The 13357-nt window shown below is 43.3% G+C and overlaps 1 protein-coding gene across 1 annotated transcript; it reads right to left on the bottom strand.

Annotated features, from left to right (window-relative positions):
- Nucleotides 1–1344: 1344 nt before the first annotated feature.
- LOC124664751 (disease resistance protein RGA2-like) lies at nucleotides 1345–13043 on the bottom strand. The gene is made up of 6 exons (XM_047202197.1): nucleotides 12738–13043; nucleotides 11036–12151; nucleotides 9436–10174; nucleotides 7321–9363; nucleotides 2218–2243; nucleotides 1345–1776 (listed from the first exon to the last, which is right to left on the bottom strand). The coding sequence occupies exons 1-6, from the start codon at nucleotides 13041–13043 to the stop codon at nucleotides 1345–1347; spliced, it is 4662 nt and encodes a 1553-aa protein (XP_047058153.1).
- Between the last annotated feature and the right edge of the window lie 314 nt (nucleotides 13044–13357).

Here is a 13357-nt window from a genome sequence, read left to right on the forward strand (position 1 = left end):
CAGATTTGGAGGCTAAGATAGCTCTCCTAGAGATATGGTAGGCAGAGATTACAAATCCTAGACTACATAATATACATATACCAAATATATCTCTAACACTCCCCCGCAGTCGTAGCGGTAGTGGCGTGAACAACAATAATGTCGTGGACGGTCAGACTGGAGAGAAGCCGAAGGTAGGAACCAACGGGCCGACACTCCCTCGCAGTCGTAGCGTGAGCGTCGTGGACGATGTCGCGTCGCGGATGCTTGGACTGTAGAAGAAGCCGAGGTGCTCCAGCGAGGTGATAGCCCTTTGTGCCGATGTCGAGGTAGCTGAGAGCGTGGGTGTTGCAACCTTGGTCGGGGTAGCCGCGCAAGGGAATGCTGTGGTCGATGTTGCGACCGGGTGCCGGTGTCGATGTAGCCGCATGCGAGGTGGTGTGCGAGGAGAGTGACGGAGACGCGCCGAGGCAGTCGTGGAGATAGTCGATGCCGAAGTCGATGCAGTCTGAGCCATCGTGGACGAAGTGCAACCATAGTTTTACCAGAACCAGGCACACGTCGGGGACGAAGGCATACTATGGTTTTGCCAGAACCGAGTACGCATAGAAGAACTCGTCGGTGACGCGGTCGAGGCAGTCGTAGAGGCGATGCCGATGAAGACGTCGTCGAAGCCGATGAAGACGAGACGCCGGTCCGAGCTTGCCAGACCCAGGGACGCGTCGGGGATGAAGGCACGTGCCGGTGTTGCCAGTACCGGGCGTGCGGGGGCAGAGAACAGTACAAAGTGCACGCCATGTCGGAGTAGACTAGCAGAGGAGGTCTCGACGATGGGAGTAGAGGAGCAGGTGGCGTAGTCGGGGAAGAGGCGAGGACGCTGGCGGCAAAGCTGTAGTGTACGAAGACGTAGAAGGCGGCTAACCCAGTGGTGACCCGGGGTGGTCATGCTGGACGCCTAGACGGGCATTGCGGTGGTCGACGAGCCCAGCGCGATCGGGAGTGGTTGGCGAGCCCAGCGGCGACCTGGGGTGGAGGCGCGGCGGCGTTACACGAAGTAGGCGAGGAAGAACCTGGCGGCGTGACGGAGGCGACCCCCGCCGAAGGGGCGGCGCTGTGGTGGCCTTGGACGTCGGTGCGCAGGGGGGCGGCGAAGGTGACCGCGTGCGGCGACGCCACAGCCCGAGGGGCGGCGTAGCTGTAGGACGCGATTCGATGCAGCGGCGGGAGGCCACCAGCGACGTACACGCATTGGAAGGCGCGTCCGAGGCCAGTGGCGTGGACCAAAGGCGGCGGCGCTGCGGCCCGAAGGGCGACGCCGCGGCAGCCCGTAGCTCGGTCGGTGGTAGGCGCGTGCTCGGGACATGCTTAGCGGAGACGTGCGCGCGGTCGGTTGATCATACCAACGGCGGCGCTGCACACGCCATGGGGTGGACGGCAGCGCAGATCGAAATCGATGCGCTGTTTGTCGGTGTTGTCCCGGGCGATTGCGGTGAAGACGGACCGGCGATGGAGACCGTGCAGACGTTGGCAGCCAATTGCGACGAAGAAGGCATCCCATGTTCGCTGCATGCAGACGTGCCGCACGGTTGTTGGAGGCAGGTCGGCCGAGGCGGTGACGACGCAGGCGAGCTGGCCGTGGCAGCCTACCAAGGCAGGCGCTGCAGCCAGCCATCGAGTCGACCCGTAGGGCGGATGATGGAGGAGAGCCGGTGCGAAGTCGACGCCGAGGTTGGAGTAGAGGTGCGTGATTACGGGGGCGGTGAGCGACTCAATCCGAGCAAAACTGAAAATCTTAATCTAAAAGAGATTGTGTTGTCGGGTAGATAATTTACTTAGGCAAGTAGAAGAGAGAATCCTACTTATGAAAAGTTGGATAGAGTTCTAGCAAGTGTTGAATGGGGGAAATTTATAATGGTATCTGTCCGAGTCTTGACTAGGTCGGGTTCTGATCACACACCCTTGCTTATTGATGCTGGGCGCCAAGCTCATGTTGGCAACAAGACTCGTTTTTCTTTCGAGCTTTCTTGGTTAGAGTAGGATGGTTTCCATGATATGATTGCAGCAGAATGGGCTGCTGGACCTATTGGAAAAATTCCTATACAAACTTGGAAAAATAAAATTAGACACTTACGTCGTATCTTACGGGGTTGGGCTAAAAATTTGAGCGAAAAATATAAAAGAGAAAAGAACGCTTGTTAGTTATCATTGATGCCTTGAATATTAAGGCCGGATCCATACCTTTATCTCCTGAGGAGCGTAATGATCTGAAAATGGCCAATGAAAAACTCAATAAGCTTAGGCGTGATGAAGAAGTTAAATGGGCACAAGGGCTAAGGTGAAATATATTCAGGAAGGAGGTGATAATACTAAATATTTTCATTTAATAGCAAATGGGAAACATCGTAAAAATAAAATCTTTCAGCTAGAGCAAGAGGAAGGCACTATTGTGGGGGATGCTAATCTTAAGGTTTACATAACTGAACACTATAAAAAATTGTTTGGTAGCCCAGAACCGAGCTCTGTCACTTTGGATGAAAGTAGAATTGACGGTATTCCACAATTGTCGGTAACTAAGAATAACTTATTAATTATGAACTACTCAATGGAGGAGATTCATAATGCTATCTTTCAAATGGAGCATAATAAATCGTCTGGACCAGATGGATTTCCGGCTGAATTCTATCAGCATTTTTGGGAAGTTATTAAAACTGATCTGATGGCATTTTTTGAGTGTTTTCAGAAAGGAGGACTACCATTGTATAAACTGAATTTTGGAGTTATTACTCTTCTACCAAAAAAGGAAAATGCCACCCAAATTCAACAATATAGACCCATTTGTCTACTGAATGTTAGCTTCAAAATTTTCACTAAAGTGGCAACGAATCGAATCTCGGAAGTAGCTCAGAAAGTAATTAGACCAACACAGACGGCGTTTATCCCAGGTAGACATATTTTAGAGGGAGTGGTGGTTCTTCATGAGACGATACATGAAATACATAGGAAAAGGCTTGATGGGGTCGTTTTCAAAATTGATTTCGAGAAGGCATATGATAAGGTAAAATGGCCTTTTTTGCAACAAGTTCTTTGCATAAAGGGTTTTGATCCTATTTGGTGTGAAAGGATTAAACACTACGTGCAAGGTGGGAGTGTAGAATTCGGGTAAATGACGATATTGGACATTATTTTCAAACTAGGAAAGGTTTGCGTCAAGATGACCCTTTGTCCCTGATACTGTTTAATATTATCGCCGATATGTTGGCTATTCTTATTGCTCGAGCTAAAGAAGATGAGAAAGTTGGAAGTTTAATACCACATTTGATTGATGGGGGGATTTCTATATTGCAATATGCGGATGATACGATTTTATTTATGGAACATGATATAGCTAAAGCCATTAATATGAAGCTTCTTCTTTCTATCTTTGAATAACTATCAGGCTAGAAATTAATTTTCATAAGAGTGAAATTTTCTGTTTTGGTAAGGCTAAAGATATGGAGCATCAATATAGAAATATTTTTGGGTGCGAAGCTGGATCCTTACCTTTTAGATACCTAGGTATTCCTATACACCATAGGGCACTCCGAAATGCGGAGTGGAACCCTGTTGAGAATCGTTTTGCATCTAAGTTAAGTTGTTAGCGTGGAAAAATGCTTTCTTATGGTGATAGACTTGTTCTGATTAATTTGGTTCTAACAAGTCTGCCTATGTTTATGTTATCCTTTCTGGAAATTCCAGTTGGGGTGAGGAAAAGATTAGATTATTATCGATCAAATTTCTTTTGGCAATCGGATGATAATAAAAAAAAATAGACTCTCTAGGTAGAAAATTTTGTGCAGACCTAAGGACCAAGGGGGATTAGGAATCGAGGTACTTGAGTTAAAGAATAAATGTTTACTCAGTAAGTGGTTGTTTAAATTGCTCTCGGAGGAGGGTATGTGGCAGCAATTGTTGCATAATAAATATCTCAAAAATAAAACTCTATCACAAGTTAAAGCGAAGCCTAATGATTCACCTTTTTGGAAAGGTCTTATGCATGTGAAGAATGATTTTTTACCGGGGATTTTTTAAAGTGGGAAATGGAACGACTGTTAGATTCTGCGAAGATGTTTGGATGGGGAATGCCCCGTTGTGTCAACAATACCCGGCTTTGTATAATATTGTTCAACATAAAAATGTTCTAGTATCAACTGTTTTGGCAAATACGCCTTTGAATATCTCCTTTAGAAGAGGTCTGAACGATAACAAATAGTTACAATGGCTGAATTTATGTCAACGGCTAATAACAATTACATTGAGTACTAAACCCGATGTGTTTATTTGGAAACTCACGGATTCTGGTCTGTTTTCTGTTAAGTCTATGTATCTTGATCTGATGAATGGACATACTATTTTTCTTCGTAAATATTTGTGGAAATTAAAGATCCCCTTGCAAATTAAAATCTTTGTGTGCTCCCTTAGTAACAAAGTGCTTCTTACTAAGGATAATCTAGCTAAAAGGAAGTGGAATGGATGTCAAAAATATAATTTTCGTGATTCCACTAAAACTGTTAACCATTTGTTTATTGCTTGCCCTTTTGCAAAAATTATTTGGCGTATGGTTTATCTTACTTACAATATTTCTCCACCAGCTAATGTTACTAATATGTTTGGTAAATAGCTAAATGGTGTACCTAAGGAGGATAAACAGAAAATTTGTGTTGGAGTATCTGCTCTATGTTGGTCCATTTGGAGGACTAGGAATGATATCATTTTTAACAAACAAAGTGAAACTAATTTTTTGCAGGTTATTCGACGCGCTGCTCATTGGATTCAATAATGGGTTTTCCTTCTCCCGCTGGAACAACGGGAGGGTATGGTTACTGGATGCTAGTGGATGCTAGTGGTTGCTCAGGACTTCTTTTTTCGGGCTTCTAGATAGCGACATATTAATAGAATAGCAAATGGATAGCGACATATTACACGGTAGGCGGGACAACAGCGCCGAGTGGCCACTAATAATTTCAGGAGAACTTCTCAACAAACTGGACACCAGTTCGGTGCATACATACGAGGCAGGTAGAAGTTTCCAGAATTCAGTATTTCGCTAGGTACAACAACCTGCGATGAAATGTGAAACAAATAGGCACCCCTTCTTTTTCAAATAAACAAGTCATCCTGTGTGTTCTAAAGGGTTCTTTTTTGGATAAGAGTTGGGGGTATCTGGTAAAGCAGTTTCATTGCATCGATGACACAATTTCTATTCTGCTAGGAGATATAATGTGCTGACATATTACTCCATACTAAGGATGTCAAATACACACAAAAACTGACAATGTTACAGATACATTACACAGACAACATGACTACATTGATTTGTGTAGTTGCAATACAAGCACCATTGGATACTGAACTAAACTAAGTCAGGCATTTGGCCATGTAAGGTCCCTCAAACTCGTAACCCAGCTTCCGGTAGTAGTGGCGGGTCAAAACTCCTGAGATGACAGCCAGTTTCTTCGACCGATACTCTTTCCGAGCAATTCTTTTTGCTTCCTCCATCAGGAGTCCCATACCCCTGAAAACAATGATAAATAGAACATGTTAGCCGGCTGAAATAATCTAGCAGCAGAACCATCACAAATATCTGAACAATTAATTGAGAACGGGTAGGGTAGCCTCATGTTTAGCAAGTACTTCATTCAGTGACTGCACACCACACTTGTTCTCCTGATTTTTACTATTTTGAGCACAGCATATATACCAAGCACGATCATTTAGGACAACTAAAACACAGGGTGTTCACGTGATAAATTCACCTGGTGTTGTAGTTTCTCCGCATCACAGCCATGCATAGGGACTGCCGTTCTGTAAACGTGAAGTTCACGGACAATTGAACACCTCTCTACAAGTTCAGGCCCCGTAACATTGCGGCCCCATGTACCATTAGCAAAAGAATAGGAGACCCAGTGATACAGCTCAAAAAATAGGAGATCCAGTGATAAACTTTATGCACTAGTAGCAACCTTAGGAGCACATTTACAAGCAGAACAGATTAAGCTGGAATTATGCAAGAACTAATTGAACAGCTAAGGTCTTGGACTCTTGGACCAACTGAAATGTTAGTCTGCTAAAGCATCTCGTGATCGAGTAAATAAAGAAATTTTGTTTCTGTGACGCATTGCGTGCAGTTTAGAGAGCTTTTGTTCCTGATTGGGTTGAGTGAGACTACGAAGGAAATAGCATAGGTTACTGGTCTGTCAGTTAACTGACACAAAAGCTGTTCTCTGAATCTCGTTGTTTCACTTAGCAGTTCAGTTTAGGCTTAATTCTATGCTTTTAAAATGAAAATTGAGTAAACCCAGCAGGAACAAATTTTGATCGGTCTTGTTCCGAGCTAGAGGAGGACGAGCTTACCAGAGATGTGAAGTTGCGCCGCCGCCGCCCGCTCCTTCCTCGCCTACCTCCAGCGGCCAGATCCAGATCAAAACAACCGCACCAGGACACCACCGCCGCTCCTCCCCTCGCCGGATATGACCGAACCGTCGCGGCCCCGCCTCCCCCAGCTGCTCCTCCCTTCGCTAGACATGTCCCCTTCAACGTGGCTCCGTCTCCCCTAGCGGCCTCTGTGGTACGGCAATCACCGGGCAATGAGAAAGGATGGATGGCCTGGAGAAGTGAGAGATAGTGAGAGAGGGGATCAGCGGGAGGAGAAACAGTGAGAGCGGATGAGATAACTTTAAGATGCGTGCATGTTCATCCGATTTTGGCCGATCAGAAGGTCGCTCCTCTTTTGCAATTTTCGTAAAATATATTAGAGGTTCCGGACCCACATAATTTGGTTCCGGTCTCATATATTTGGTTCCGTCTATTTACAACCATCAGATCTAGGTGAATGAACGGTTATTAAAAATGCCAATCACTGTAAAACTTGTATTTTAAAAAATATGCATGAATGCATGATGCAAAACCCAAATCTAAAAACCTGGGATGTTGCAGTAGCAGCACAAGAGAGTAGGCTAGTGCGGGAAGCCAGTAATGCTACACCCACGGGCTACATCTTACGGAAATCACTTACCGATACATATGGAATCAATTGGATATTAGCCCTGAAATCATGGGAGGTAAATGGATTTAAACCAACCAAGTGCGCCCACGTAAACCTGTCAGTTTCTATCCGTGACAAACTGTCCGTAACTCTAGAATTGTTGGCGGGGAGCTAGCACCCCCTGTTGGTAGCGTGAACTTGCCTTTTCTTTAGCACTCTTTTATATGTTTGATACACATCTTCATGGTATATTCTCGAAAAAATAATATACAAGCATATGCAGATCAATCCATAAGGAACTAAGAGAAGCAAACATTTACCTCTAATGCTTCTGGGTCCTCTGTGTAATGTGACTTTTGGGATATGAGAAATCAGACCAGCGTCCTCCCCTTGACACCTCTCAATCAGAATCGGACATTGCCAAATCTGCAGCTCCTTCAAGGCACCAAGGTTCCGTGAGCTTGCAGGTAAGGATGTTAGGCTGGGGCAATCGATGATAATAAACTTCTGTAGGGAAATGAGATTTCCTAGCCCCTCCAGCAGTACTTCTAGGCCTTGGAACTGCTCCAGCCATAGTTCTCTAAGATTGGTGAGGTTCTTCATGCTATCAGGCAAAGATGTTACGCTGGGGCAATCGATGATCTTAAGCTTTTCTAGAGAAGTGAGGTTACCCAGCCATTCTGGCAGTATCTCCAGGTCCTTCAATGAACACAAAGTTAGTATTGTGAGAGAGGTTAAAGGTAATGCCCTCAACCCGTTGCACTGCATCAACCGTAGTTCTGTCAGAGCGGTAAGGTTCTTCATGCTTGTAGGGAAAGATGTCACCATGGGACAATCTTTGATATGAATGTATTCTAGAGAAGTGAGATTCCCCAACCATTCTGGCAGTATCTCCAGGTCCTTCAACGACCACAAATATAGTTTTGTTAGTGACGTTAAGCATCGGAAGACCTCTGGCAATGCCCTCAAGCCGTTGCAGGAATCAACGGCACATACCTCAAGGGTGGGGAGGTGTTGAAGCCTATTCCACTTGTGTGGAGCAAAATTACAGTTTTTTACTGCCACCTGAAAAGGAAGAGCAAGAGCAGAAGATGAAAACATCCCAAATCCCCCTTTTGGCAAAACCATGCTGCTATTATCCATGTAACAAAACATACTCCTCGGGGGATATGGTAGGAACCTCAACTTGGGACAGTCCGCTATATGCAAATAATGCAAATTAGGGATTAAGAACTCTTCATTTTCTTCACCAGACAGTGTTGTCCACAGTTCAACCAAATTCTCCATTGACTCCAGATATATAACTCTTAATTTTTTACAAGCTCCACCCCCATCTCCATAGAATTCGCTGCCAACTTTTGTGAGGTTAGGAATATTCTGCAGAGCTAGGTATCTTAAATTTGGTAGTTGCCCAAATGGCGGAAGGTTATCACATGTTCGTAAATTTTGAAGGAAGAGAAAGGTGAGAGAAGGAAGGTAGGTGGAGATGTGAGACATCCAGTTAGGGAAATCCTTGCTCATATACCCATCTAGAACAAAATGTTCAAGAGTGCGTGGAGGTATAAGCCTCTCCAGCACAATGTCCTCTTCTCCTTGGGGTCCCCAAGCAAGATCTAGTGCCCGCAGATCTGATTTATCACGCAGTTTGGCTCTCTCTGCATCTTCCCGTTGTGTGACATTATGAAGTTGTTCAACTTTCAATTCACAGCAGGTCAACTGTGCCAACTCCACAATGCTGCTGCATCCATTTTCTTCTATCTGACGTACACTATGTACAATTGTACCTGGCAAATTCAGATGCTTCCTAATGGCATGAGCTTTTTCACTCATTTTTTCAACTGTTCCCGAGACCACAAGTTGAGTTAGTGTAGTCATATCCCAGAGGCTATATGGCAAATCAGGGAAAGTTGCAGCGGAGATGTCCAAAAATTCAAGCTTCAGGTCACCTATCGAGGATGGGAGCTTTTCAAGCCTCATACAATATGACAAATTTAGATGCCTCAGCTTGAACAACTTGCAGAATGAGTCAGGCAGTATTTGAAGCTTGGAACAACTTGTTAGGTTCAAAGAGTCAAGCTCAGAAAGGTTACCAAAACACTCTGGTAGTTCCCTTAGGCCATGGCAATCTGAAAGATCTAGGTCTTTCAGGTGAACAAGCTGGCAAAATGTTTTTGGGAGCATTGAAAGCTTGTAGCAATCAGAGAAGCTTAAGAACACAAGATTTTGAAGATTACCAAAATCTTGTGGCAGGGTTTCTAGCTCATGGCAACTTGATAGGTCGAGATGCTCCAAAGACTCAAGGCTAACATTGTCAGGTAGTTTGGTTAATTTTGAACAACTTGACAAGTTTAAGAATAAAAGATGTGCAAGATTACCAAAACTAGCAGGTAGTTTGGTTAGCTCGGAACATCCTGACAAGTTCAGGAATAAGAGATTTGGGAGGCTACCGAAATTTTCAGGTAAATGCTGAAAAACACAACACTTTGACATGTCTAAGTGTTGTAAACATGTAATATTGCAGATTGACCGAGGCAACTGTTTCAGCATAGAACACCCCGATAGGTTGAGGAAAGAGAGTTCAGTAATCTCTTCTAACAATGCAGGCAACGTAACAAGACTGCTACTGCCAGATAGGTCCAAATAGCAAAGCTTGTGGAGGCTACAAATAAGGTCAGGCAGGGTTTCAAGTGAGGAATTGGACAGAACGAGACTTTGCAAATTTTGAAGTGTATGGATGGGCTTAGGCAGTGAGGCAAAAGGAAATCCAGTGGCATCAAGATACTTAAGTAGCTTTAATTTAAGAACTGAAGAAGGCAATACTTCTTTGTTTGGAGTAGGATCTGATTCAGCTGAACATCCACTTAGGTCCAAGTTCAAGACACGTATGTACTTGGATCGAAAAAATGCCTTAGTTGGAAAAGGCAGTTTCGCTGAAGTATTCCTAAAATGGAGGGATCTAACCTTAGATGGCAGATGTTTAAAAACGTTTGATTGGTTATGGTAGTTGATCAATTGTGCATGTCGGCAATTACGATTCTTAGCTGTGTTGGGGAGACTTGGTATGGTAGCATCCATGACAAGGAATTCATTGCCCATAACTTTTGTTGCGAGATCATGCACCAAATCATGCATGGTTAGCTCCTGACTCTTTGCTTGTGCTAGACTTGGATTGACCTGCACAGGTATCTACTATTAGCATAGGTGTTGTAAGTAAATGGAAAATCTCAGTCAACAGATTAGCCCCAGATAACTGGAAAATACTACCAATTTTATTCAAATTGATTGAGCTTTCCACCGAAGTATTTTATAACTTAATATGGTATCATCGCCAGGAGGACTAGAGTTGCAATAATTATTATAGAAGTTGTAGTCCATCGAATCTTGCATTCAAGAACCTGCTAACTCTAGATCCAGGGAAACAAATTCTTTAATGACTCATGAGCCATGGGGCACACCTATGAATAGTGCCTATTTTAGGCTTTGGTCCTTGATACGCCAAAAATGACTAACTTGTACCCACACTAAGTTAAGTCCTATAAATTTTGGTGCACTTATTCATTCTATAAATTTTTATGCACTTATTCACATTATAGTCAGATAAACACAAAACAACTTTACAACAAAACAAATAATTCAAAATCCAAATATAAGGAAAATAATAATATTTTCCAATAACGTGTAAAGATTAAAAAAACATACTGAACTAGTATGACCTCAGTTAGTATCAAGTAATAAATAAATTCTACGCTGAAACAGTTGCCCATATCACGATACTATGATATTATGTGACAATGCAAGACACTGAAGTACAAGTAATAAACTTGATATCAAAGGGAAGATATAATCTTGAACCACCTGACTCTTTATCTATAAGTACAATGCATGTTACTGGCTATATATGTTAGCACATAAAACCATTACATATGATTAAAATAGTCTAAGTTGATATCATCTAGGTAGAAAAGCCTATCCTAAGAACTTCATATACATCAAACCAGTGGGTTAAACGAAAACAAGTTAAGTAGTGTCACTCACCAAGGAAGGTCTTGATATCTCAAGGAAGGACATCCCCAGAAGGTAGTTTATGCAAATTTGACCATTAAACCTTGCATGAATGTATCCAAGAGCGATCCACTGTTGTATGAGACGATCACTGTCCACAACGAAACCCTTGGGGAAAGCCGCCAAATATGTGAAGCACATCTTTAATTCCAGCCTCATGAAGTGATAACTAACCATAAGGCGCTCCAATGTGGTCTTTTGAACAACTTGTGTATCTCTTATTGCTTGCCATGCCTCCACATTCCTTAACTGGGACATAACATGCCCAAGAGCTTTTGCCACGAGAGGTAACCCACCACACTTCCCAGCAATTTCTCTTCCTAATATTTCTTGTGTGACACTAGGGTTATCACCAGGCTTAAATGCTCTCTGCTTCATTACTATCCAGCAATCATTGGGTGACAAAACATCCAAATTTATCTGGTCAGTGCACTCGGTATTCAGGCTGTCCACTACACTTTGGTTACGGGTAGTTACTATAACCTTGCTACCCTTGCAGTCATGTGGTAGCATCAACTTCAATTTGTCCAACTCACTCCAATTTTCTTCCCAAAGATCATCCAAAACGATCAAATATCTTTTAGTTGCAAGTTCGTTTGTCAGATTATCACGCAGAAACTGCAAAGTGCAGTTATCAAGGTTGATAATGCTATTTATGCTTTTGATGATGGAACTCCCAATTTTAATCAAATTAAACTCCTTAGACACATGAACCCACACCTTCACATCGAATACCTTCACTCTATTGTCTGCAAATACTGATTGGGCCAATGTTGTCTTTCCTATACCACCAAGTCCAACAATTGGAATGACAGAGATGTGCTCATTATCTTCATTTTTCAACAGAAGGTTGATTATCTTGTCCACTTGGGTACCTCTCCCTACCATTTGAGTTTTCAGGACTTCATCACTGGTGGGTGCAAAAGTTTCATCGTTTCTGCTCCCTTCTACCTTTTGTTCGTGATGCACAAGATTGAGCATCTGCCCATCCCTTTCTATTTCTTCTATTCTCTTCCTCAAGTTCTTGATCTTGTGAGGTACGGTTATACGCTGGTAGAGTTGATTGTCCCGTGAAAAGAATAGCTTCAGCTGTTAAAAATATTGAAGTCCACATCAGCCGTTAAGCACATTTGCATTAAGGAGATTCCGTGCATTCATCTTTGTAAAGAATAATTGAAGATATACCATAAAAGCAACAACTAGTGAAATGGGCTTTATTTTCAAGAAAGGAAACATTCAAAGTATCTTTACAAATACAACTCTTGTGTTACTCCATAAATCAAGACAACAAAGATTAGCCTACGCCTCTTTTTTTTGACATGCAAGCTAACAAGGCTACACATTAATTATATTAAAAAAAAATAAGAGAACCACAATTCTTGCTTTCTTTTTCATAAAACCACATGATTTTTTTGTCATAACAGACTACATGTTTTGCACTTGCAGTGTACCTGACAGTTGGGAGTATAATCTAGGTGTAAAACAACGTTTCACGGAACTGAAATGGAACAACCCAACAAACTTCTTTCAACAGAATAAGATTTTCATACGTACAAGAAAGTTAGAAAGTAGACATCAAAATACAGTGAAACGGGAGGGTATAATACTTCTGCTGGTAGACATCAAAATATTCAGAATGAAGAGTCAGGGGAATCTCAATATGCGAAGTAAATACCTTTGGTTGGATTTTCTGAATGAGCTCCGTAGCAGCCAACTCTTCCAGCACATCCTCAACATCATAGATCACAGAGTTCAATTTCGCAAGCCATCGCTCAACAGCTTCTCCGCTGGTTCCTCCGTGACGCAACTTATGGTCGGCATCATGCACCACAGCCTCCAGATCTTCCATTTTCCCCACCATCTTTAATGCATCATCTTTGAACCCCCACTGCAGGGCGACCTCGTCTGCAGCCAAATCACCAAGCTTGCCAGCGATTTGTTTCACCATGGCACTCGCAACCATCTCCCCGACCCCGACCATGGCTTGGCAGCGACCTCTTGCTCTCTCACAAGGCTAAGGAGAGCTTTGCGTGCTCGGGGTCAACCAAGACAATGAGATCTGAGATGCAGTTTAGAAATGGGTAAACCGCATGGACGGTCCCAATTCTTTTCCGGTACCTTCACTTTGGTCCCGATTCTTTAAAATTCCGCATCTAAGTCCTAAATCTTTTGTAAGTGCTTCACGCGAGGTCCTAAATCGGGTTGACCCGTGTTGACCGGTACCACATCGACAGTAGGGCCCAGGAAGGGTATCAGCCAACTGTGTATCAGCCACAGGACGGGTTGTACTTCTTC

This window comes from Lolium rigidum, chromosome 6, assembly GCF_022539505.1.
Source record: "Lolium rigidum isolate FL_2022 chromosome 6, APGP_CSIRO_Lrig_0.1, whole genome shotgun sequence".
In the NCBI taxonomy this organism is placed as follows: Eukaryota; Viridiplantae; Streptophyta; class Magnoliopsida; order Poales; family Poaceae; genus Lolium; species Lolium rigidum.

Bases quoted from the DNA above. Each gene is read 5' to 3' on its own strand.
- LOC124664751 (XM_047202197.1), bottom strand. From the start codon at position 13,043: ATGGTCGGGGTCGGGGAGATGGTTGCGAGTGCCATGGTGAAACAAATC. The intron at 12,152-12,737 runs GTATTTACTTCG...TATTTTTAACAG, and splicing joins TTCAGAAAATCCAACCAAAG to CTGAAGCTATTCTTTTCACG. The intron at 9,364-9,435 runs ATCTCTTATTCC...GTAATCTTGCAC, and splicing joins AAATTTCGGTAGCCTCCCAA to ATCTTTTATTCTTAAACTTG.